Source organism: Mobula birostris, chromosome 11 (assembly GCF_030028105.1).
Source record: "Mobula birostris isolate sMobBir1 chromosome 11, sMobBir1.hap1, whole genome shotgun sequence".
Classification (NCBI taxonomy): Eukaryota; Metazoa; Chordata; class Chondrichthyes; order Myliobatiformes; family Myliobatidae; genus Mobula; species Mobula birostris.
In genome coordinates, this window is record NC_092380.1 from 40,200,295 (window position 1) to 40,228,280 (window position 27,986).

Consider the following 27,986-nt stretch of genomic DNA (forward strand, 5'->3'; position numbering starts at 1 on the left):
ACAGTGCTGACCCTGCGCACAATACTGGGTACAGACACTGCTGACCCTAAACGCAGCAGTGGGTACAGAAAGTGCTGACCCTATACACAGCACTGGTACAGGCGCTGCTGACCGTACACGCAGCACTAGGTACTGACACTGCTGACCGTGTATGCAGGTTTGGGTACAGACACTGCTGACCCTACACACGGCACTGGGTACAGACACTGCTGACCCTACACACGGCACTGGGTACAGACACTGCTGACCCTAAATGCAGCAGTGGGTACAGACACAGCTGACCCTACACATGGCACTGGGTACAGACACTGCTGACCCTACACACGGCACTGGGTACAGACACTGCTGACCCAACACACGGCACTGGGTACAGACAGTGCTGACCCTACACACAGCACTGGTACAGGTACTGCTGACCCTACACGCAGCACTAGGTACTGACACTGCTGACCCTGTATGCAGCACTGGGTACAGACACTGCTGACCTATACACAGCACTCGGTACAGACACTGCTGACCCTGTATGCAACTCTGGGTACAGACACTGCTGGTCCTACACACTGCACTGGGTACAGACACTGCTGACCCTACACACGGCACTGGGTACAGACACTGCTAGCCCTACACACGGCACTGGGTGCAGACACTGCTGACCCAACACACAGCACTGGGTACAGACACTGCTGGCCCTACACACAGGACTGGGTACAGACACTGCTAGCCCTACACACGGCACTGGGTGCAGACACTGCTGACCCAACACACAGCACTGGGTACAGACACTGCTGGTCCTACACAAAGAACTGGGTACAGACACTGCTGCTGCTACACACAGCACTGGGTACAGACACTGCTGACCCTACACACAGCAATGGGTACAGACACTGCTGACCCTAAATGCAGCAGTGGGTACAGAAAGTGCTGACCCTACACACAGCACTAGGTATTGACACTGCTGACCGTGTATGCAGCTTTGGGTACAGACACTGCTGACCCTACACACGGCACTGGGTACAGACACTGCTGACCCTACACACGGCACTGGGTACAGACACTGCTGACCCTACACACGGCACCGGGTACAGACATTGCTGACCCTACACTCAGCACTGGGTACAGACACTGCTGGCCCTACACACAGGACTGGGTACAGACACTGCTAGCCCTACACACGGCACTGGGTGCAGACACTGCTGACCCAACACACAGCACTGGGTACAGACACTGCTGGTCCTACACAAAGAACTGGGTACAGACACTGCTGCTGCTACACACAGCACTGGGTACAGACACTGCTGACCCTACACACAGCAATGGGTACAGACACTGCTGACCCTAAATGCAGCAGTGGGTACAGAAAGTGCTGACCCTACACACAGCACTAGGTATTGACACTGCTGACCGTGTATGCAGCTTTGGGTACAGACACTGCTGACCCTACACACGGCACTGGGTACAGACACTGCTGACCCTACACACGGCACTGGGTACAGACACTGCTGACCCTACACATGGCACCGGGTACAGACATTGCTGACCCTACACTCAGCACTGGGTACAGACACTGCTGACCGTACACAGGGCACTGGATACAGACGTTGCTGACTCTATACAGGGCACTGAGTACAGACACTGACCCTACACACGGTACTGGGTGCAGACACTGCTGACCCGACGCACAGCACTGGGTTCAGACTCTGACCGTACACACGGCACTGGTATAGACACTGGCAGCTCTACACAGACTACTAGCTACAGACACTGCTGACTGTACAGACGGTACTGGGTACAGACACTGCTAACCCTTCACACAGCAGAGTGTATAGACACTGCTGACTGTACACATGGCACTGGTATAGACACTGCTAGTCTTACACAGACCACTAGCTACAGACACTACTGACCCTACACACAGCAACGTGTACAGACACTGCTGACTGTACACACGGCACTGGGTACAGACACTGCTGACCCTACACACTGGACTGGGTACAGACACTGCTAAACCTACACACAGGACTGAGTACAGGCAGTGCTGCTCCTATATGCAGGACTGGGTACAGACACTGCTGATTGTACACACAGCACTGGGTACAGACACTGCTGACCCTACACACGGCACTGGGTACGGACACTGCTGACCCTACACACGGCACTGGGTACGGACACTGCTGACCCGACATACAGCAGCAGGTTCAGACACTGGTTACGGACACTACTGATCCTACACACAGGACTGGGGACAGACAGTGATCACCCTGCACACGGCACTGGGTACAGACACTGCTGGTCCTACACACAGCACTGGGTACAGACTCTGCTGACCCTACACGCAGCACTGGGTACAGACTCTGCTGACCCTACACGCAGCACTGGGTACAGACACTGCTGACCCTACACACAGCAGCGGATACTGACACTGACACTACACACGGCACTGAGTACGGGCACTGCTGACCCTCCACACAGGGCTGGGTACAGACGCTGCTGACCCTACACACAGCAGCGGGTATAGACACTGCTGACTGTACACACGACACTGGGTACAGACACTACTGACCCTACACACAGCAGCGGATCTAGACACTGCTGACTGTACACACGGCACTGGGTATGGACACTGCTGACCCTACACACAGGACTGGTTACAAACACTGCTGATCCTACACAGAGGACTGGGCATAGATACTGCTGACCCTATACATGCCACTGGGTACAGACAGTGATCACCCTGCACACGGCACTGGGTACAGACACTGCTGGTCCTACACACAGCACTGGGTACAGACTCTGCTGACCCTACACGCAGCACTGGGTACAGACACTGCTGACCCTACACGCAGCACGGGGTACAAATACTGCTGACACTACACTCAGCACTGTGTACAGACAGTGATCACCCTGCACACGGCAGTGGGTACAGACACTGCTGTCCCTACACGGAGCATTGGGTACAGACATTGCTGACCCTGTACACAGTGCTGGGTGCAGACACTGCTGACCCTACACACAGACGGCACTGGATACAGACACTGCTGTCCCTATACATGGCACTGGGTACAGACACTGCTGACCCTACACACATGACTGGGTATAGACACTGCTGAGCCTACACACATGACTGGGTGCAGACACTGCTGAGCCTGCACACAGGACTGGGTACAGATACTGCTGACTGTACACACAGCACTGGGTACAGACACTGCTGACACTGCACACATGACTGGGTACAGACACTGCTGACCCTAAACACAGCAGCGGATACAGACACTGACCATTCACGCCGCAGCGGGTTCAGACTCTGACCCTACACACGGCACTGAGTACAGACACTACTGGCGCTACACTCAGCACTGGGTACAGACTCTGTTGACCCTACACACAGGACTGGGTAGAGACACTGCTGATCCTACACACAGCACTGGGTGGAGATACTGCTGATCCTACACACAGGACTGGGTACAGACACTGACCCTACACACACCACTAGGTATAGATACTGTCACTACACACAGGACTGGGTACGGACACTTCTGATCCTACACACGGCACTGGGTACAAACACTGACCCTACACACAGCAATGGGTACAGACACTGCTGACCCTACACACGGCACTGGGTACAGACACTGCTGACTCTACATACAGCAGTGGGTACAGACACTGACCCTACACACACCAGTAGGTACAGACACTGACCCTACACACGGGACTGTGTACAGACACTGCTGACCCTATACACGGCACTGGGTATAGTCACTGCTGCCCCTACACACAGCAGCGGCTGTAGACACTGCTGACCGTACACACAGCACTGGGTACAGGCACTGCTGACCCTACACACGGCACTGGGTGCAAACACTGCTGACCCTACACACGGCACTGGGTACAAACAGTGCTGACCCTACACACAGCACTGGGTACAGACACTGCTGTCCCTACACACAGCACTGGGTACAGGCACAGCTGACCCTACATACGGCACTGGGTGCAAATACTGCTGACCCTACACACGGCACTGGGTACAGACACTGCTGACCCTACACACGGCACTGGGTACAGACACTGCTGACCCTACACACGGCACTGGGTACAGACACTGCTGACCCTACACACGGCACTGGGTACAGACACTGCTGACTGTACACACAGCACTGGCTACAGACACTGCTGACCGTACACAGAGTATTGGGTACAGACATTGTCCCTATATACGGCAGCAGGTACAGACACTGTGTCTACACATGGCAGCAGGCACAGACACTGGCCCTATACACAGCACTGGGTACAGACACTGCTGACCCTACACATGGCACTGGGTACAAACACTGCTGACCGTACACACGGCACTGGGTACAGATACTGACCGTTTTCACAGCTCTGGGTACGGGCACTGCTGATGTTACGCACGGCACTGGGTACAGACACTGACTCTACACATGGCACTGGGTAGAGACACTGCTAGCCCTTCACACGGTACTGGGTAGAGACACTGCTAGCCCTTCACACGGTACTGGTTACAGACACTGCTGATTCTACACAGAGCACTGGGTATGGACATTGCTGACCCTACACACAGCACTGGGTACAGACACTGCTGACTCTATGCACAGTTCTGGGTACAGACACTGCTGATCCTACACACAGTTCTGGGTACAGACACTGCTGACCCTACACATAGTTCTGGGTACAGACACTGCTGACCCTACACACAGTACTGGATACAGACACTGCTGACCCTGCACACAGCACTGGGTACAGACACTGCTGACCCTACACACAGCACTGGGTACAGACACTGCTGACCCTACACACAGCACTGGGTACAGACACTGCTGACCCTACACACGGTACTGGGTACAGACACTGCTGACCCTACACACGGCACTGGGTACAAACAGTGCTGACCCTACACACGGCACTGGGTACAAACAGTGCTGACCCTACACACGGCACTGGGTACAGACACTGCTGTTCCTACACACGGCACTGGGTACAGGCACTGCTGACCCTACACACGGCACTGGGTGCAAATACTGCTGACCCTACACACAGTACTGGGTACAGACACTGCTGACCCTACACACGGCACTGGGTACAGACACTGCTGACCTTACACACGGCACTGGGTACAGACACTGCTGACCCTACACACAGCACTGAGTACAGACACTGCTGACCCTACACACGGTACTGGGTACAGACACTGCTGACCCTACACACGGCACTGGGTACAGACACTGCTGACCCTACACACAGCACTGGGTACAGACACTGCTGATCCTACACAGAGCACTGGGTATGGACATTGCTGACTCTCTGCACAGTTCTGGGTACAGACACTGCTGACCCTACACACAGTTCTGGGTACAGACACTGCTGACCCTACACACAGTTCTGGGTACAGACACTGCTGACCCTACACACAGTTCTGGGTACAGACACTGCTGATCCTACACACAGTACTGGATACAGACACTGCTGACCCTGCACACAGCACTGGGTACAGACACTGCTGACCCTACACACAGCACTGGGTACAGACACTGCTGACCCTACACACAGCACTGGGTACAGACACTGCTGACCCTACACACAGCACTGGGTACAGACATTGCTGACCCTACACACAGCACTGGGTACAGACACTGCTGACTGTACACACAGCACTGGGTACAGACACTGCTAACCCTACACACGGTACTGGGTACAGACACTGCTGACCCTACACACGGCACTGGGTACAAACACTGCTGACTGTACACACAGCACTGGCTACAGACACTGCTGACCCTACACACAGGACTGGGTATAGACATTGCTGGCTGTACATGTGGCAGTACTGGTTACAGACAGCATAGCCAGAGCCACATCTGCAGCAGGTATTACTCTATAGAGCACCACAACAATCACCTGCTGCAGTGACAGGTCAGGATCTGTAAGCTAAGTTTTATCCCGAAGGAAAATATTGTTGCAAGTTTGATCAGACAGAAATAGATACTTTAAAGTGCAAAATGTAAGCATTGAAGTACAAAGAAATACAAAATGTACATTAAAAGGTAATAGAGCAAAATGCAGATGTGCATTGAAACCATATTGTTATACACTTAATGAGGAGAAGGGCTCTCCTGTGGCATTCAGTGGTGCACCTTTGTGGAATCAGTTCCTAAATGTGCTCCTCTGTTTGTCCAGTATGTCATGGACAGGGTGAGAGGGATTATGCATAATGCTCTGTAACTTCTGCAGCGTTCTTCTGTGTTTAGGGTCACTGTTGTCATATTGGTGTTGAGCTGCAGGTGATTCAGCCTACACCACTCAACAACTACTGCCATCCTCTGGCAATGCATTGCCTATTTATCCTATTTTGAAGCAATACGTTTCTTACAGTGTTTTGTGTGTGTTTTTTGGTGGCTGCTCAGTTAGTTCTTTGCGTTCAATGTTTGTCTGTTTCTGCTTTCTCTTTCCTTTGACTCAGAGCCTGACAAGAAGAAAAGGAGTCCGATAGAGGGAGGTCCCTTCATTGGTATTAAGGAGTCCATGCCCTCAAAAGGGGAAATTAAGCCCCCCGACGTACCAATGACTCACTTGCAACTCCCACCTAAAGCCACCGTCAACAAGGGGTTGGGCGAGTATGACTCCCGGAGTCTGAATGAAGAAAATTTTTTAGCTTCAATCGGTGTGTACTGCGTATGCGCATGTTATAGAATACAACTTGAAAGCAAGGCATTTGGCTTGTGTGCTGCTAGCTTTCTGTGTCAAGAAAGCACTTGTCGGCAACTGCAAGACCTGTGCTGTATGCTTGAGACTGTTGAATATCTGTGCCTATGCTTGGACTAAATTGGTGGCTTATTTGGAGATACTCCCACACTCTGCAGGGCTCTTTGCATATTGCCATTCCATCCCCTGTTTACCAGGTATTAAAGACCATGCTTTGTTTTCTATTTGAAAATAATATATGTTAAATTTGAATGTCAAATTACAGTAGTGAATTCTCAGGGGAAGACTGAGATGTGAACCTTACAAGGTAAACTTCAGACTCTAGGTACCTGCATTATTTCTCAAATGCTAACTATATTTAGTAAAAGTTAGGGAGAAAAAATTGGTCAGGAAGCTTGTAAATAGTTTCATTTCATCAATCAAAAGGCAAAAAAGGTAAATCGGAAGTTAATTGTAAAACACTATGGTGTAATATGATCCCTTGATGAATCCTTCTGAACAATCATTTGTACTGTTGCATCCAGTCTTGTCCTGTATAATCTCTCTCTGTCTTGCCCTAATCTATAATTAATAACATGATTTGTTTTTGGTGCTCTTTGCCTTTAGTTTCTTAACCCAAATATCGCAAATTATTTCATATTCATCAGTATACTTTGTGCCCAACTTGTCTTACTGCTTTTATTTAATTGAGCACATGGATACAAAGGTCTCCCCACTCACCTTAACTCTAAATGCAAAGGAAATCTAAAAAAGTTTTGAGGCTTATTAGAATCAAAGAGGTAATATGTAAATGATGGATTCCTGAATAGTTCTGTGTCTGTATTTACAAATAAGTAGCACTGAGTACAGACCACTTTAATGGCACACAGTCACACCGGGTACAGACCACTTCAATGGTACACAGTCACACCAGGTACAAACCACTTCAACGGGACACAGTCACACCGGGTACAGACCCCACTTCAATGGTACACAGTCACACTGGGTACAGACCCCACTTTAATGGCACACAGTCACACTGAGCACAGACCACTTTAATGGCACACAGTCACACCGGGTACAGACCACTTTAATGGCACACAGTCACACCGGGTACAGACCCCACTTCAATGGTACACAGTCATACTGGGTACAGACCCCACTTTAATGGCACACAGATACACTGGGTAGAGACCCCACTTCAATGGTACACAGTCATACTGAGTACAGACCACTTCAATGGCACACAGTCATACTGAGTACAGACCACTTTAATGGCACACAGTCATACCGGGTACAGACCCCACTTCAGTGGTACACAGTCACACTGGGTACAGACCCCACTTCAATGGCACACAGTCACACAGGGTACAGACCCCACTTCAATGGTACACAGTCACACTGGGTACAGACCACTTTAATGGCACACAGTCACACCAGGTACAGACCCCACTTCAGTGGTACACAGTCACACTGAGCACAGACCCCACTTCAATGGCGCACAGTCACATTGGGTACAGATCCTACTTCAATGGTACACAGTCGCACTGAGTACAGATGTCACTGTTGGTGTGGAAGTTGTGATTGAGTACTAGTGAATGAGATAAACACAAAATATCAATGTGTTTGGAAATGAATACATTGAAATGCAATGTGTCCAAGGATGGAAGTAAATATCAGAAGCTTTTAGAAGCTTGTCATTCATTGCTCACTGGTTTTGGGACTGGTGCCAGGAGGTTAGAGGACTGCTAATTTTGGATTATCATTTGAAAGTGATTACTGACCAATTAATTTTACCGCAGAGGTGATTGAATTGTTGAAATCCATTTAGAAAGAGCCTTCATTAAAAAGGCATTCATTGTGGACATGTAGCATGGATTGCTCGAGGGTCATGCCTGATTTACTGCATTTGATGGTTCTCCAAATTGACGGCAAGGCTTTAAACAGTGCTACATTCAGATGTGCTGGGAAAGTAAAAACCTATGGAATCTAAACAGAACTTAATTCCAGATTGTATCCAACATTGTTTGTGGCAGAAAGCAAGGACCAGTTGCAGAACACTATCAAATTACCTTTCACTTCATCAGCTTATCTGTGCTCTCCTGAAGTGTATGTTAACTTTCACATATAATGTTGGCAAGTTTTGTGTATTCTTCAGAATAATCCTTTCCACTCCATATTCCGTATTCTAGATCCTTCACAGCCACTCCTAAGAATACTGGCTGCCTCCTTCCAGTGTAGCTACCCATCACCCACAACTTTTTGAACAGAACCAATTCTGAATCTATTGGGAAAGTTGGGGATAGTTAGCAAAACGTGCAGCATCTGAAGAAAAAGGAACGAAAATGTTTTTCTTTCTAGAGATGCTGCTTTACCTACTGTGCATCTCTCATACTTCAAGTTGTAGTTCCAGATATCTAGCATTTGCAGTTGTGATATTCAGTTGTCTGCACTGGCAGTTATACTAACTAAACAGACTCTGTCTTCTCATCCAGCTACTTTGTTGACTGATTTTTCTAAAGTTAATACAGACTGTATTAATTAGGTTGCTTCAATTAATGTTCTCTTACCTTGACAAAGAATCAACTTAGTTCAGGTGTTGTTTTTCCTTTAAGACTTTACCTGATTAGCACATACCTTTACAAACTAATGATTATTTTGTCCATGATACTGATTTTCAGTTGTCTCGTTACCACCAATGTAAAGTTGACTGGGTTATATTTATCTAGATTATCACCCTGCCTTTTCTTACATAGTAATATATTGACAACTGTCTAGTCTTCAAGCACTATTCCTGTAACAATTGAGGACTGAAGGACTAGGACTAATGTTTCTACCATTGCCACTTTCAACAACCTACAGTGTACTCCATCTGGATGAGGTGATTTGGTAACTTTAAGTACTGCTAATTGTTTTAGTATTCTTTCTCTTTCAGAATCAGGATCAGGTTTGTTATCACTGGCATGTGACGTCAAATTTGTCAACTTAGCAGCAACAGTTCAATGCAATACATAATCTAGCAGAGAGAGAGAGAGAGAGGAAAAAAATAATAAATAAAATAAAACATAAATAAACAAGTAAATCAATTGCGTATATTGAATAGATTATATTTTTTTAAATGTACAAAAACAGAAATACTGTGTATTAAAAAAGTGAGGTGGTGTCCATTTAGGAATCTGATGGCAGAGGGGAAGAAGCTGTTCCTGAATCGCTGAGTGTGTGCCTTCAGGCTTCTGTATCTCCTACCTGATTTTAACAGTGAGAAAAGTGCATGCCCTGGGCGCTGGAGGTCTTTAATAATGGACGTTGCCTTTCTGAGACACCACTTTGTAAAGATGTCCTGGATACTTTGTAGGGTAGTACCCAAGATGGAGCTGACTAGATTTACAACCTTCTGCAGCTTCTTTCAGTCCTGTGCAGTAGCCCCTCCATACCAGACAGTGATGCAGCCTGTCAGAATGCTCTCCACGGTGCAACTATAGAAGTTTTTAAGCGTATTTGTTGACATACCAAATTGTTTCAAACTCCTAATAAAGTATAGCCGCTGTCTTGCCTTCTTTATGACTACATCAATATGATGGGACCTAGGCGCGACTCGAGTAGTGGCAGTCCTCTCTTATGGTATAGTTCATAAGTAACCTTTTACATTAACCTTGTGAAGACAGATGTAGTCAATTTTTTTTTATCCATACCTTCTTCCTGTGCCCTTAGCTCCCTAATAGACTGAACCTTCTTCCTAACTAATCTCATTCATCATACAAGCCACAACTTGTAGCACTTTTACCTCCTAATGAAAATGCTGCAAATTCATGTTCTACTTCAGATTCTCAGGCATACAATCCAACAGTAACACTCAATTTAAGTCAGCATAATACTCTGGGAGGCTGTATTGGTAGAGATGTCACTTTGTAGTTGAGATGTTAAATTGTGGGAACACGAGATTGCAGATGCTGGAATCTGAGGCAACAAGCTGCTGCAGGAATTCTGCAGGTCTGTCAGCAGCTGTGGATAGAAATGCACAGTCAACGTTTTAGGTCAAAAACCTTCATCTGGACTGGGAAATATAAACTGACCTGAAGGGGAATGAACTTAAAATCATTGGTGTATGTCAGGATTGAGAAGAACTGCAGGTTGAAGCTGTGGAGGACGTAGTAAAAGAGAGTGATGCAGTAAGTTTGGGAGAATAGGCCCCTGAGCTCTGGGAGAGATATTGGATGCATGGTGGAGAGGCAAGAGCCATTGGAGGGAGAACCAATGAATAGGAGCAGAATTAGTTCAACCTAAAACATAAACTGCCACTTCACTCCACAGAAGCTGCCTGACCCATGGTTATTCCAGCTTTTTATTTGTTGCTGTTAAATTGTGTCTGTCTGCTCTCTCTGGTGGATGAAAAATCCCATTGCAGTGTTTCAAAGAAGAGAATTATCCCTGGTGACCTGGTCTATATTTTTCCTTACCAACTATAATTCAAAACACATTCTTTGGCCATTGTTAGTTTATGGAAGCTGACAGTATGAAATCAGCTGTATGTGTTCTACTTTATAATGGCTACACTATTTATAAGTAGTTCATTGAGTGTAAACTTCTGAAATGGTTACTGAATGCAAGTTATGTTTGTTAAATGTTTTGGGTTCAATTTAATGTTTGCTAATCTTTTGTCTCCTTTCTCCACCTCCCATATTAACCTTTCACTTTCCTTCTGTGCTTTACTTAATCTCCTATTTATTAGCTGAATCTTGCTCCTGACATTTATCAGAAGCTTCCTTTCCTGATTTTGACATTCTTCACCTGTCATCAGTGCATTAGTTGGAGGCTTCATTTCTCCCCTGGAAAAAATATACCTAGTTTATACCTGAACTCTTGGAAGTAAAAGAAGGTGGTTCTGCTGTTGTCAGGTGGAAACGTTCCAACAAAAGTCAGTCCTACTGTCTCTAACTACCTGCCAAGGAAAGAAATACTGAGGAATGCTGATGCTAGGGTAGTTTCTGAGTGGGATTCTGGGCTACGATGAAGCTCTGTCAGTGCACTGTGGGAGTAAGGCATGTCAGGGTGCTCCTGTTCACTTTTAGCTCAGCACCAGAGAGTAGAAAGGTTTGAGGCAGAAGAGAGGTTTTCGAGATTACTTGTAGAACATGTAGGGAAACTTATGCTTTGCTGATTCTCATGTGATCACTGAGAAGTCCTCTCCATTTGGGAATGGCTTCTTCCTGGTTGTGTTGTGTCCTCCATTTCCCCTATCCAACCAATCTCTGACTCTCTCTGTCTTTCTTTCCTGCTTGCAATGCATCTTGGGTTGTAGAGTTGTGGAACAAGCACCAGGATGTGAGAAAACAAAAAGCTTTGGAGAAACAGAGTAAGGAATTTGATACCTCAGGCCTGTTGTGCAAAGTACTTACTACCTTTTTTTTTTAGCTAGGTGCCCTAGCCTGTCTTCTGTTTCAATCATAGTCCTTTGCAACATCTGCTATAGACTCATTGCCTCTCACCTGTAGACATGCTGTTAGGTTTGTGTATCTCCTCTTCATCACTTTCCAGCTCAGACTTTCTCCTTTTTCTCCCCCCTCTTCCTCTCTCTCACACTCTGTCTCACCCATTAAACTTGCCAGATGCAGGTGTGGTAGAGTGAGGGTGAGCTCATTGCTGTGTAGTTGCACCGCATGCTTAAATAGAAGTTGGCCAGTGGGTCATTTGGTCACTGACTGATGTGTCAGTGCCTAGTTTTGCTCTTTGTCTTCCATTGCTACCCAATACCCTTTGAATTTCATTGACTTCACCAAGGGTGCTCTTTGTAAATCAATGCGACTTGCTGTCATCACTTAGGGGAGATAAATCCATAAGGAAGTCATGCTAAATTTGGCAACCAAGAGTAGTGCGGCTGCTTTGGGATATCGAAGGGGAAGGTAGCAGGATTTGTGTGCCATTGAGAGGAGGATAATGGAACACACTTGTCAAAATCCAGCAAGCTTTGAAGAGGAGAAATAATCAACAGTTGTTATTCTCACTGGTGAGCCAGTGGTGGAGTACAGACTTCACTAGAGGAATCTTGTTTAAAATTATTATCGATGTTTACACATGGTAGCTAAAATGGTGAATATTTTACCTGCAGTATTTCAAAGGAAAGAAGATGCAGCTTGGCAAAAGATGTAGCTTCCAGTAAGATTGTGGCACCCTTTGGTGAAGCAAAGCTGTGTCATTTTTAAACTTCTTTATGATGGAATGACCCTTCTGGACATTAAGTACTGCAGGTCTATCTCATTAATGAAGTGGAAAAACCAAAGGAACTTGGCTCAGTGCGGACTGTGATGCTGTCTGCGACAGAGAGGCATCAGTACATGAAGGAGGTGTGCAGTCTAACAGCGAGTGATCGTCTTAGATGCCTTTCTTGTGATCGTCAGACCCTGTTGGATATTGATGGTGTGGAATACTGCAAGTCCAATTCATTGACTTATTGGCAAACAATGGGGGTAGGCAGCGGGAGAGCTGTGTGACCTGGCTCGTAGCCTGTTTACAGCCTCCCAAGAGGAGGTGTCAGAGTAGGGCGCTCCACCAGACTGCCGGGCGTGGTGCAGCACTGTGCTGGAGTCGGTGCTGCAGCCTCCTCCCGTGTTTGCTTCGCTGAAGACTAGCTGGATTGTGTTCAACTGCAGACTGCTGCAACATTCGTGGACTCAGGGACTTGGCCTCTATTTTACTGTGTGTGACTGCATTTTACTGATATGTGTTGTATGTGTCTTGTGCTGTGTGTGACTTTTGATATTGTGTTTTGCGCCTTGGCCCCAAAGTGCGACGCTGTTCAGTTGGCTGAATTCATGGGTATTTATGTATAGCTGAATGACAATTAAACTTGAACTTGAGAAGAGAAGTGTTTGGGAAGGCCGACTGAAATGTGGCTGCTCACAGGGTTGGTTTGTACTTGTTTTGGTTGCTTGTAATTTGTCTTTGGCATAATTGGACTGACAGTTCATGTAGGTGAATAATTGTCAGCTGTGAGGCCTATTTAACAGTTGAATTGATTGTAATTATTAGGATTGCCTTTACAGATATGGTTGTTTTGGGTGGTTGATTGAAAATGGGAGTATATTGGGTAGTGTTGATTGTAAAGAGAGTGTACTGGGCAATGTTGATTGGATTGCAGGGATAATTAGGCAGTTGAACTTGCTGATAACTCAGTAGTTCTATAAATACAACCTATTCTAATTTGGCAGCTGTCAAACATGTGCATTGGTGCAAAAATTGATGCATTCCATTGATGCCTGCTAAAGCCCCTTATATTTGTAGCATTGGAACACAAACAGCTTCAATCTCTGGTTTCTTTAGCAATTCTATCACTCTGATACTTTGGATGGGAGTCGAGGAATAACTGATTGCAGGTTGAGTCCATATGGTTCATTTTCCTCCCTACATCTTGACATGATATCTGTTGCATGTAGGTACTGAGAACACCAAACCCCAACCGGATTTCGATCCAGATGAGAAGAAATCACAAATCAGCGAAGATAGCGGCACGAGTGTAACAAGTCTGCAGGTTAGTTCTTGGACCTCATTGTTAAAGAAATGTGTAACATTAAAAATATTGCTGGAAACACGCTACTCTTAGTTGCATGTGGATTGTGATATTGTCTGTACCCATACATTGAACAATGAATAGTGTTGTGATTTCAAATTGGATTGAATGGAATTCATTGTGTCCTGATTATGGGGTCTGTTGGCTGGAGGTGTGGTGACGGGGTAGGTTTTGTTGATGAACAGCAATTTGAAAAGATGGGTCAAGGTTTCTTATACTTATAATGACTTAGGAGAAAGCCACTTGGCCCATTAGCTCTAGGCTGGTTTCTGGGGAGCATTACCCCACCTCATTTCCCTGTAGCTCTGCAACTTGTTTTCTTTTCACACATGTCCATTAAATCCTCTGATGTTGTTATCATTAACCTACATGAAAGGGTAATTTATTGTAGCTAATTAAGCTATAAATTCTTGCTTGTTTATATAATCAAATGGAATGATACTTGAATTCAGGCCCACAACTTAGTTTTTTTAATGAGTCCTTCTGCCATCCTACACATAGCTGATAAATAACATTTCACTGCCAAGAGAAGTTTTAGATAGGGAGGTCAGAACATGGAAGCCCGTTACCCATAATGTCAAAGAGGCTGGTGTTATAGAAGCTTCTGTAAATTACATAAAGCATTTGCTGTCTCACACATGATATATTTGTTGAACTTCAAACCTATGGTTTTAACCCATTAATCTGAGAGGAAACATTTTTCCTGAACTTTGGTAGATGTTGTTGAACTTCGTAAATAAAAATGTTTTTCATTTACTAAAAATCTCATCATACTGCCTTCAGTTTATTCCCCATCTTCCATTCAAACATTTTTAAACCTGTCCTGACAACAACAAGAGGCAATTTCTGTCTTGATTAATGACAATCTGGTAATGGGGTGGTGGTTGGTGAAATGGAAAGTATAAAGCAGGGCAACAAAATCCTCAGCAGCTGCAAACCGCTACACTGGAAGCTGTTATTCCAGACCTGTCACATAGTTTCAGCAGAAAATAAATACAAGGCAACAGCATGAAGCGTAGCTGCACTGATAGAAAGTTTTGAATATATTACCACTCTCAATTGATTATGCTGATAAGACTGGTTGAACATGAATCTTTGAAATTAAGCTGTTTTTCTCTTGGGTGTTGCTGGTAATATTCTTTGCATTATTGTTCTGTTCTTTTCCTTTTGCCTTTTTAATCTCCCCTCCCCACCTTCTCCACCTTCCAACTGCATCAGAAGAGTGACAGCGAGTCTATTGCCAGTTCTGAGCTGCCTGTCCTCACCCGGAGCACCAGCCAAGAGTCGGAAAGCAGCACCGTGGTAGGGCAGTGACCAGCCGTGGCATGTGCATGGTGTTCTTCCTGTGTGTTGTACTGAAGTAGTCAATAGCCCACTTTCCCTGTTAGCCTAGTATGATGCCACAATGAAACTGACACCTATTTAATAGTGGTCTTCGAGTGCACATATGGTTGATTCCTAAGCATTAAAACAATATCTGAGAGGGTTGGACCCTGATTGTTAGTTTGTAGTGAGACAAAAGTAGATTAATGGTGTTTGTACTGATAGAGCAGTGGTTCTTAAACCTTTTAGGGCTACCGCCCTCTTGGCTCCCAGACCACATCCCCAGTGCCCCCCCTCTACGTTTCCGGACATTACATAAAAACTATAAAGAACTGCAAAATGAAAGAAAATAGGAACTGCAAATTCAAGTCAGTGAGAAACAATTGCAAAACTTACTTAAATCTATTTAAAACTGCGAATAATTTAATTACAGTAAAAAAAACAATTCATCAATTTTAGAACATACATTAGAAGTCCAGCTATTCACTATTTCATTGCTTTTTCACCTTTCATTGAGATGATGGTCTTGGTGCAGTGATACCAGCTTCTCAACATCAGAGTGAGTGTAATTAAGAGCTTCAGATCCCCGCATTCAGTAATTTGCAATAATTTCATTGCTGCACTGAAACTGCGTTCCACTAAATATGATCTTGGAAAGGCAATAAAGACCATCTTGACCTTTTGGTTGCAGAAAGAAAGCTCTGAACACCTGAAAAAGTCTTGAATCCATTTTTTTTTTAACCTCGGCTTTGAGCTTTGTGAACTTTGATAAGCGACCAATCTGGACATCGGAAGGAGGGGACTTCACTCAGATCCACTGCCCGAGTAGAAAAGCCAGCAGCAGGTCGCTGCAGTGAGAAGGAGCTTTGATCAGAGACCATCCGAACATCGGAAAGAGGGGATTTCACTCAGGTTCACTGCCTGAGTAGAAAAGCCAGCAGGGGGTTGCTACAACGAAAAAGAGCTTTGACCAGCGATCAATCAGCTTCTGGGATTGAATAGCAAGAGCAAATTAAAGAAAAGCAGGAACAAGCACAGCAGCCGTCGTCTGAGTGGATGGAATCAGAGTGGTGGACCCTATAATGGGAGAGTCAAAGACGTGAGGACAGCCTCAGAACATAAGGGCATCCTTTTAGAATGGTGATCAGGAGGAATTTCTTTAGCCAGAGAGGTGAATCTGTGGAATTCTTTGCCACAGGCAGCTGTGGAGGCCAAGTTTTTATGTATATTTAAGGCAGAGGTTGATAGATTCATGACTGGTCAGGGCATGAAGGGATAGGAGGAGAAGGCGGGAGATTAGGGTTGAGAGGAAAATTGGATCTGCCATGATATGAAGTGGCGGAGAAGACTCGATGGGCCTAATAGTCTAATTCTGCTCCTGTATTTTATGATCTTTTGGTTTCAACTGAAAGTCATTTTATAGCCAGATCAGTTCTTTCTCCATCCTTGCTGTTAATTCCTCATTACAAATGTTCAGGATGGATTTATTACTCAGTCTGGAATTTGTATTGAGTGAAGATCCTGAAATCTCTCTGACATGTACGTATGCAGCTCACCCAGTTGGACACTGTGTACTTGAAGATCTTTCTTTCTTTCTCTTCCAACTCAAGAGAGGCTTGGAAGTTGGAAAAGGATGCAATGGCCAATGTTACACTTAACTTGGACAGAACTGTGGAGACAACTGATACGACTGATCAGATTCACAAAATTTCCTTGTAACTAAAAATTGATTTCATTAATTTTTGCGAATATTCTTTCCTAATACTCTTGAGTTCATTACTGAATGAAGCATTTGAGACTTCAAAAATTGTATCACAGTTTTAAAAAGTGTATAAAAGCATGTCGGGCAGTTTCGTTTTGAAAGCCATCTGACATCGGTGGGCAAAAGCAAACAATTAATCATCTTCAATACAAAATATTTGAGAATTGGGAGCATGGGACTTGATTTTATTTATCACTGTGATAGTGGTACTTAATGATTTGTGCAGCCAATCACTTAGCTTTTTTTGTGACAAGATGTTGTCTGTGAATACACAATGAATAGTAAATATGTTAGGTGCAGCCTTTTTCAAGAAAGTAATAACCCTATGGTGCCGTCCTGTCATTGATGGTGCCCCATCTGTTGCACAAGCAAAAACTGTTGATAAGTGGAATGTCTTTCTTTTTGAAAAAGTGCTCAACTTCCTGAAGTATTGACTCCCCCTTCATATCTGTTTCTAGTCCCCTTATAAGTAACAACTCTTGAACCATGCTCTTGAACTCACTTCACTTTTTATGAAGTGAACATAACCAAGAAGCAAAGATTCATTGTTTGGCAAAGTTGAACCGGATGCAATAGATGACCCCAACAGACTCACAAGTGAAATGTTGCCTCACCTGGAAGGACTGTTTGGGGCCCTGAATGGTGGCAAGAGAGGAGGTGTAGGGACAGGTGTAGCACTTACGCTTACAGGGATAGGTACCGGGTGGGAGATACATGGGGATGGACGTGTGGATAAGGAAGTCGCGGAGGGACCGATCCCTGCGGAAAGCGGAGAGGGGTGGAGAGGGAAAGATGTGCTTAGTGGTGGGGTCCTGTTGAAGGTGGCGGAAGTTGCAGAGGATAATGTGCTGGATCCGGAGGCTGGTGGGGTGGTAGGTGAGGACAAGGGGAACTCTGTCCCTGTTGTGGTTGCGGGAGGATGGGGTGAGGGCCAAAGTGCGGGAAATGGAGGAGATACGGATGAGGGCATCATTGATGACGGTAGAAGGGAAACCACGATCCTTAAAGAAAGAGGATATTTGAGATGTCCTGGAACGGAAAGCCTCATCCTGGGAGGAGATGCAGTGGAGACGGAGGAACTGGGAATAGGTAATGGCATTTTTGCATCTGGTGGGGTGGGAAGAGGTATAGTCGAGGTAGTTGTGAGAGTCAGTGGGCTTGTAGAAGATGTCAGTGGACAGTCTGTCTCCAGAGATGGAGACCGAGACATCGAGAAAGGGGAGAGAAGTGTCCAAGATAGAGCAAGTGAATTTGAGGGCTGGGTGGAAGTTTGAAGTAAAGTCGATGAAATTGACGAGCTCTGCTTGGGTGCAGGAAGCAGCACCAATGTAGTCGAAAATTGTAGTCGCCTCCTTCTTCTACTACCCATTATTTTTCCTGCCTATGATGTCCCTGCTTCCCCTCCCCCACCCCTTTGTCTTTCAAATTACTGGTTTTTCAACTGAACCGACAAGCATTCTTCAAATCCTTCCCCCTCCTCCTTTCTTCAGTCCTGACGAAGAGTTCCGGCCCAAAACGTCAACTCATCGATTCCACTGATGTTCCCCGATCTGCTGAGTTCCTCCAGCATGCTGAGTGTTAGTATGATCTCCCTGCTGCTTCCCCCTCAGAACCCTGCACGTTATAACAATCTAAGGCCCCGACAGGAGAGCTGAAGATAAAATGTTCAGCAGATCTGAATATGAGGTTTGATCTACTCCAGATCCGTAGTGATAGTCCTGTTCTGTACTGGAGGCACGTCCAAATCCATGGATTAGTTCTTTTTTCCTTGCTTACTGTGGTCAAACATGACCTAATCTTCAAATTAAGAGGGTGGAGGGTATTTGTTGAATGAGGTTACTGTTGCTCCAGTGTTGTGCCTGACCTGCTCCTTTCCACATCGTTCAAGAATCTCAACAGGAGAAGAGTTCCAATTGAAGCTACTCATTTTTCAGTCTTCTGGTACTTCCGATCTCTAATGGACTTCTAGGATTCCTTACTGCTCATACAGATCATTATCAATATTTTAAGAATGCTTTCATGCTCTGTAGATTGTGCTTCAAGTGGTATCCCATTTTCTCAAGCCAAATCCCTGCACTTTGTTCTAGCGCTTGTTTACCTCCACGCCAATTCTTACTCTGCATTCACTGGTTCCGTACTCGTAATCCCATCATTCCTCTTTTCTCCTTCCTGTGGCTGAGATGACTAATCTTTCTCTGTACTCTGAGCCTTGTAGTAGTTTACAACATAACGTACCCTGATTTTTTGTGACTTGTGTTTTGGTGTATTGGAACTCACTGAGTTTTTTTTCTTCTTGTCCCAGGTCAGTAACAGTTCTGGAGAGACCCTGGGTGCAGATAGTGACTACAGCAGCACTGCTGGTGAAAGCAAGGCGGGAAAAAATACCCTGGGGACCAAGACATCCAGGGTGACTCTTTCTGATAGCGAAATTGAGACTAATACTGACACCAGATATATATTTGTAAGTCTCCATTGAAGCTTCTCTGTAATTGGGACAGGGAACTGCATTGATTCCATTTTATGCCCTCTCTCTATCTTTTGGGTTGAAGACAAATATTGTTGGTACTTCAGCTGACATGAGGTGTATGGCTTACAGTAGGGTGGAGTCTCTGCATGACAGGAAATAGATGGAGAAGTGCCAACATTTAGAGCCTAGCAATCATACTAGAAGAGATGGATGAAGGGAAAGGAGGCAAGGGGGTGGCAAACAGAAAGTCACTTAATTCAGGTCCTGGAAATATCTGCTTTGAACATAGAACATAGAAATCTACAGCACATTACAGGCCCTTTGGCCCACAGTGTTGTGTCAACCGCGTAACCTGCTCTAGAAACTGCCAAGAATTACCCTACCTTTGAGTTGATGTCCACAAATTGAGATTATAGAAAGAAGGATGTTGCATTAGTTCATTGAAAGCTCGATAGGAATGGAAGAAAAATTACATGGTATCAAAGAGTAGAAAGAAATCACCTGTTGTATAAGGTTTTTTTTTCCAATATTGTTCCCAGAATAGATAGTTTTGTTTATATAGAAGCAAGATTCTGTTCTTGGCTTTTCCATGCAGCTGAGTGCTAATGAGAGAAAAAAAAGCACAGTTTCATTTTCTTCTGGACTTGGTGTCAATGGCAAATACAGCATCTGTTGACTAACTGGTGTTGGGAAGAATCTAGTTGGCCTATTTTTTAAACAAAGAAAAGTGGCCTGAAATAGATAAACGTCTTTGTTTTGTTCAGAGGCGATGAAAGATGAACAATAAACCATTATGGATGAACTATTGCTGCCACACCCTGAATAAAAGGAGGTCAGTGGAGGAAAGAGAAGTGATTGTCAGACAATGTAGGGGATGGGAGAACATTGGGAGTGTGTAGCCATTGGCCTTTTAAGTGAGAGCAAAGATGTGGAATTACTGCTTTCCCACAGGGAATGGAAAGGGGAGTTGTCTATGAAAGTTCTCAGTCATCCAGGTCATTATATATCAAGCGGTAGTAAATCAAGGCAACTGGACTTGCTGTGTTGTCTAGAAGATGTTTCGCCAGTCATTCAAGAGGCAGCTTCAGTTCTAACCCATAGTGGGTAGTTTTCCGGTTTTTAGGCTACGTCCACACTAGACCGCATAAATCCGTAACTGAAACTTTTTCTCTTCGCTTTGACCCTCTGTCCACACTGAAACAGTGTTTTCCTCCCCCGAAAATGGAGCTTTTCTAAAACGCTCTCTAGAGTGTGTAAATCTGAAAACGCTGGTTGGGCGGTGTAGTGTGTACGGGGTAACTGGAGCTTTTTAAAAATGCTGTCATGACGTTCCGGAACTGATGGTGGCGGCAGCGCAGCATTTTGTCGTTTTCTTGAGTGCGACCTCCAACACCACAACAATGGCGGATGGCTTCACACGTGTGTTGTTTACTTTTTAGACTACGTTAATAGCTTGTTTGTCTGTCCAAACAAAGAAGTCCGGTCAGCTTCTTCCAGCAGAGGTTTTCTTTGTATTCCTCAAAGACATTGTTGAAAACTTCCTTTCGCTGTTGTTGTAGGTACTCTAGTTTTTGACCAATGGAAATAGCACAACGCTGCCGCGGAAACGGAAACACTTCTTCTTCGCTTGTTTTCTGTAGATGTGTCCTGTGCATGCCCAGTAGGAGGAAATTCGCCTAAATACCCGTTTTAATGTGGACGGAGGTATTTTCAAAAATGCCTGGTGTGGACGCCTATCGTTTTTACGCGAAACTGGTGTTTTCAAAATTATCTAGTCTAGTGTGGACGAGTTGTTTAAAGTTACAGCAATAACATGAGGATGGTTAAGAGTTGTAGAGGTAATGAGGGGATCATTAGGCTTATCTTTGCATGAATGGAGGTGTGAACTGTTGTAAAGATGTAAATAAGGACTGCATTGTAAATAGCTGATCGATGGTGCTGTACCCTACCCCCTCTGTTCAGGGATAGGTTTTCCAGTTTGTTAAACTGGAAAGGGGAGTTGCAAAGTTTCTGAAAAAGTATAAGCAGAAGAGTTCGGAATTCGATGCTGAGTAAGGTAACCAGTGCTTTGGAGTGGTAGGAGATTGAGAAAACACGGAGAAACTTGTAGAAAGTGAAAGGATCATTTGCAAAAGGCTGTTGTTCACAGACTCTGTCATGTTACAGGGGAAATCACACATGCTGGTACCTGGATTCAAGGTGACTAAAGGCAGCATTGCAGGCCCACAGCTTCCTGGTCCCCCAGAGGATATCAGTCAGCGGGTTTACCTGTACGAAGGACTGCTTGGTAAGAATGGGACCACATCATACAATTCTGTCATGAAGTGATCACAAAGAGCGGAATCAGGAAAAAATCAAAATAACTGAATTTTTGGGTCCCAAGACTGGTGGAGTTCCATTGCGTTAGTGTACCTCATCACCACAGAGCCAAAAAATGTACAATGTAATTATGCAGGGACTGGGGGTCTAGTCATGAGGGGCTGGCTGCTTGGGAGGGAATTTGTAGCTGGGTTGGTGGTGGGTTGAGTGGGCCAGTGGACACAGTAGTAGTCAGCAGCATGGCTGAGGTACAGGTACAGAGGCTGGATGTCAGTCCTGAATGGGAAGGAATGCTGGAATTGCTAACATTTTCAAGTATACAGAACAATCCTGTTCGGATGGGTCTGAAAACATGACACTGGGTTTGCAATGAAAACAAGTTTCTCAGGTTGAACATTTATTTCTCTATATCCAGTGCGTGATCTGAAACACAAATTCTACACTGAGTCCCTCCTGCTGTCCCTACTGTGTACTCACGTGGTGGTGCTTCTGTTCCATTGTGAAGAGTTTGTGTGAAGTACTGTACCTAACAAATAATCCTGCCTGATGATTGTAACTAAATACTGCAGTCTTTTCATTTCCACTGCTGTCTGGCTCGCTTGCCTTGGATACATTCAGGGAGAGACAAGAGCTCAATGTGGGATCAACTGGAGGATGCGGCCATGGAAACCTTATCTATGAGTAAAAAAGCGCTTTTACTGCCTGCAAGTGATTAGGTCGTGCATGACTAGCTTCTGCATGAATGTGGCCAGGTCTCTGGCCAGTCACAAACGATTCCAGTCCTGTGACCAGAAGCCATGGTGCTCACCCTGTCCACCGCACCCGCGGTGCCCAGCCAGTCCGCCACTCCCCCAACGTGCACTCACTCACTCACCCACCCTCACTGTGTCTCCCTGTGACCTACCTTGACCCTGCTTGAATCGTCCACTTCAAACCCATTTTACCACCTTAACACCATCTTCCCTCACCCCCACACCCACTAATCCCATCTTTCCCCACGGCACTCCCCCATTGCTGAATCCTGCTTTTCCTGCTCAAGGTCCCTGCCTTTTGTCCTCTGCCCCAGTCTCCATTGACCCCTAATTGCATTGGCACCACTCCCTTTCACATTTATACAATGCCATTGGACTGTATGTGTGGATTTAATCTGGAAAATAAGTCACTGGAAAGGAATCGAGTGTGACCCGCTGGAGGCATGTATGTAGCACATCCGTTGGTGATTATTAGTTACTTGCTTCCCTTTCCCTTTTCTGGATGTGATTGTGAAGTGTTTGAGATGGGTGAATGAGACTAATAGTTGGTATTGCTGCTAGTCTCTCCCTAAACAGCTGCCTGCCTCTGACCCCACGAGGGGGCAACCTGTGCCCCAGTGGTGGTGCAACTATCTGCCCCTGCCTCCATGGCAAGGCTCAGGCTTCCTGCCCTGCCCCACGGCAGAGCTTCAATGACATTTAATGCACTGCCATTCTAGAAGAGGAGCAACTCCATCCCTTCCTCCCAGCACTTGAGTCAAATGTGTCTACCCTGGCTCAGCTGCTGTGTGACCTTTTCTCCTTTGTGTGGTGGTTGTGGCCCCATGCTCTAACATGGTTCCAGTTAAACCATTGTCACTCTGAGCTACAAATCAGAGAGAATCCTCAGTGCATGCCACTACTGTGCATCGAGCGATATGGCTAGTTACTCTGGATGTGAGAGAGTAGGGGAAGGAGCAGGGCTCTAATGTCTCACCTGCTGTTGTACAGGTAAGGAACGATCAGTGCTGTGGGACCAAGTCCAGTTTTGGGAGGATACCTTCCTTGATGCAGTGATGCTGGAGAGAGAAGGAATGGGCATGGACCAAGGCCCACAAGAAATGATTGACAGGTAATGTACATGTACCACAGCACAGCTGATAGGTGTTGGTGAAGAGTATGATTCTCTATCAGCTGACCTGTTATCTCTCAACACAGGTACACATCACTGGGGGATCACGATCGAAAGCGGCTGGAAGATGACGAGGACCGACTGTTGTCCACATTACTCTACAACATGATTGTTTACATGCTGATGGTCAAGGTCAGCCCTCTTCCAGGGACCAGGAGCCAGCATACTATTATGAAATAGCCTGTAAAAGACATGTCATAGAACATAGCAGTACAATAGGCCCTTCAGCCTATAATGATGTACAAACTTTTATCTACTCTAAGATCAATCGAACCTTTACTTCCTAATTTTCCTATCATCCATGAGGCCATTTAAAAATTTCTTAAAATGCCTCTAATGTACCACCACCCCGGCAGGGCGGTACATGCACTCGCTGTGTAAAGAACTTACCTCTGACATCCTCCACTACAATTTCCTCGAATCACCTTAAAATTATTCCCCCACAAAATTAACCATTTCCACTCTGGGCAAAAAGTCTCTGGCTGTTCACTTTATTTCTCTCTCTTATAATCTTGTATACCTCTATCACGTCATCTCTCATCCTCCTTCACTCCAAAGAAAAAAGCCCTAGTTTTTTCAGCCTACCTAATAGGACATGTCTTCTAGCACAGGCAGTATTCTGGTAAAACTTCTCTGCACCTCTCTAAAGCTTCCACATCCATCCTATAATGAGGCAACTGGAACTGAACACGATATTCCAAGTGTGGTCTAATCAGGGTTTAATGAGATTATAACATTACCTCATGGCTCTTGAACTCAATCCCCTGACTATCACAGACCAACACACCAAATGCCTCCTAACCACCCTATCAATTCTTGCAGCAACTTTGAGGGATCTGTGGATTTGAACCCAAAGGTCCCTCTATTCCCCCACACTGCTAAGAATCTTGGCAGTGACCCTGTACTCTGTCTTCAAGTTTGACCTTGCAAAGTGTATCACTTCACACCTTTCCGGACTGAATTCCATCTGCCACTTCTCTGCCAGCTTCCCTTGTAACTTATGACATAATGAAGTGATAACTTCTCTGTCGCTAAGCGGTTATATTGTGGATTTTGTGACCCACTGACTGATATTCGCATATTATTACAGGTTAACAAGAATGATATCCGGAAGAAGGTGAGGAGGCTGATGGGCAAATCGCATATTGGTCTGGTTCACAGTCAGGAAGTGAACGAGTTGCTCGATCGTCTGCCACAGCTGGTGAGCATTGTACTTCAATGGAGAGGCTGGGTGCCACGGGTGATCTCCTGCGGGAAATCAAAGTCAATGTTACAGTTATGAACAACAAGGTTGCAGTTAGTCATGAGGGAGGGAAGAAAGGCCAGGCCGGCGGGCAGGACATACAATCGGGCAGCAGAAGGTGGAGTTGGATGGTGTGCAATGGGCTGGGGGGTAACATTTGGATGGGTCAGTGCTGAGGCAAGATCGGGTTGGGGTGTGCAGGTTGTGCTGTGAACAGGAGGAGGGAAGCAATGGTCAGATGTAGAATTGGGAAGGATTGTGTGGCGGACTGATGGGAGAGTGAGTGCAGATGGCAGGGTGGATGCAAAGGGTCCATAGCTGGCCAAAAGATGTGTATTCACAAGGTTAATACCGAAACAGATCAGTCCTCAGAGCAGGGAAAGTATTGTCAGCAAGGATAAGCGCCAGGGTTTGGAGTCCAGTTCCCTTTTGTACTGGGATCATACCAGGTGCTCTAGATGGGCCTGACAACTAAGTGGCGATCTAGGCAAAGCTAGCACAGAGTTGGGAACAGAAGCCAAGAATTAGCATCTTTACTATTGACTGTTGTGTCTAGTCAGTGAGTCCTCCTTTTAATGGCCATTTGTTTGGTTGACAGGAGAGCCGCAGTCTTCACATCCGTCCCTGTGGCAGTCGTCACATCAAGAAGCAGACCTTTGTGGTACATGCAGGAACCGACACCAATGGTGAAATCTTCTTCATGGAGGTATGGGGTGATCAAGTTACCGTGATCACTAGGGGTGGATAAATGCCTTCCTGTGTCAGTGAAGAGCCAAGGGTTCCTTAACAATTTTCCTGCTCTAGCCCATTTGGAAATATGGTCAAGGATTAGTATTCCTTTGTGGAGCTGTCAGCCCTGTCCCCACTAAACAGCATCTGCAAATCTCCATGGTCTGCATTTCTCAGCAGTGGTCAGCAGTAGAGCTCTAATTTCTGGCAGTGCACTGTCAGTCCAGTCTGGTTAATAGACTCTATTTGCATGTTGGGACTGTTGTGCCGCAGTTGTGATATGTTACCTGGGCGCTGGCGGGAATTGATGAGAGTTACTCTGTATGTTTGACTGTAGGTATGCGATGACTGCATTGTGCTCCGCAGTAATATCGGGACAGTCTACGAGAGATGGTGGTATGAAAAACTCATCAACATGACGTACTGTCCCAAAACCAAGGTCCTATGTCTGTGGAGACGTAATGGGCAGGAAACACAACTCAACAAGTTCTACACCAAGAAGGTACTGGGAAGGGCAATTCCTGGATTAGTGTACATCTCCCGAGCACCTGCTTTACCTGCCATTCAAGTGCTTTCTTTTATACAGACGTCACTGTGCTTGATTTTCCCCCTCCATTGTCCTTTCCACCTCCTTGCACCCCTGTCTGCTGCTTACTGCCCTTGATCTCCCTGAGCTTCCTTCCACCGCCCCAGACGAGGACACCTGAAATCTTATTGCATTTGTTCTTTAACAGTGTCGAGAGTTGTACTACTGTGTGAAGGACAGCATGGAGCGTGCAGCAGCAAGACAGCAGAGCATCAAACCAGGTATAGTAGGATATCAAAATAATTGCTGAGCAAACAACAAAAGAGTGAACAGGTGCACATCAGTGTGTAAACACCATCAGACTTGGGCTGGCTGCACCCTTGGAATTTGTCCAAATAAATCAAAAGACAGTGATGTGGTTACTGAGAGTCAGTGTGTGAAGGTTGTCACAAATATATTTAAATGCAATTGCCCTCCAAAAGGGATATAGTACAGAGAATGAGCCATACAGTTCTCCAGCCCAGTTCAAGCTTCAGAAGCGGTAGCAGTTAACCTGCCAGCTCCTTAAGCCTGCTCTCTCATTTAAATTTGATAACTGAATCTTTGCCTCATACTCAATGACTGAGATAGCATCCTGAAATAGAGAATTCCAGAAACTCAGAATATTAAAGAATTTTTTTTTGTCTTGTTTGTAAATTCAAAGTAATGTACTTGGGTGGTATAGGGAGGGGCTTGAGGGTAATAAAACTGAAATGCAGCCATTAGTTAACCTGTTTTGGTGGTGTAGTGATGTTTTTTAGTTGTAGGATCTTGCTGTTATCTCTACATTATGACAGCATTTATACCTCAAGGCACTTGACTGGTTTTTTTCAACTGTCCTGAGGTTCTAAAAGGCACTGTGTGTGTAGATTAGCGTTGATTCTGCTTCAAATGCTCCAGCTGTGCTTTTCACCGTTACCCTTGGATGTTTCATTTTAGGTCCTGAGCTTGGAGGTGAGTTCCCAGTTCAGGATATGAAGACTGGAGATGGAGGACTGCTGCAAGTGACCCTGGAAGGGATCAATTTGAAGTTCATGCAGAGCCAGGTAGGGGCTTTTGCTGCAGTGGGTGATGCCCGTGTGGGGAATGATAGCAGCTTAAGGCTTCATCTGGGCACCTGAGCGTGTGTCTGTGTCCTTGATCTGTTTTATTTGCTCGGTGTTCCCTTTTTTGTTTGTTTCTGTTGCTGTATGGACAGAGGGATTTTGATCTTGTGGGATGCAGTGCTATGGTTCTGGTGCGTTCTGTGTGTGTGTGTGTGACCTTCTGATTCATCAGTGAGCTGCCCCATGACCTCGACTTGTCTAGAGTTAGTTCACTGCGCTTTGTTGTTTTGATTGTTTTTTTTGCAGACTTTAGATTGGCAAAGGGGTAAGTTTCTTTTTAAACATGTAA

General features: G+C 45.6%; 1 protein-coding gene across 6 annotated transcripts in view; it reads left to right on the forward strand.

Annotated features, from left to right (window-relative positions):
• Positions 1–27,986, forward strand: part of madd (MAP-kinase activating death domain) — a 275,897-nt gene that overhangs the window by 216,757 nt on the left and 31,154 nt on the right. For 3 of the 6 annotated variants that reach the window (XM_072272112.1, XM_072272115.1, XM_072272117.1), the window contains 12 exons: positions 6,476–6,676; positions 14,127–14,221; positions 15,479–15,562; positions 19,648–19,806; positions 21,979–22,099; positions 23,874–23,994; positions 24,081–24,186; positions 25,145–25,255; positions 25,896–26,003; positions 26,364–26,528; positions 26,761–26,833; positions 27,531–27,637. In XM_072272112.1, coding sequence (XP_072128213.1) covers positions 6,476–6,676; positions 14,127–14,221; positions 15,479–15,562; positions 19,648–19,806; positions 21,979–22,099; positions 23,874–23,994; positions 24,081–24,186; positions 25,145–25,255; positions 25,896–26,003; positions 26,364–26,528; positions 26,761–26,833; positions 27,531–27,637 — 1,451 coding nt within the window. The remainder of the gene's footprint in view (positions 1–6,475; positions 6,677–14,126; positions 14,222–15,478; positions 15,563–19,647; positions 19,807–21,978; positions 22,100–23,873; positions 23,995–24,080; positions 24,187–25,144; positions 25,256–25,895; positions 26,004–26,363; positions 26,529–26,760; positions 26,834–27,530; positions 27,638–27,986) is intronic. The other 3 variants (XM_072272113.1, XM_072272114.1, XM_072272116.1) reach the window with 3 other exon arrangements.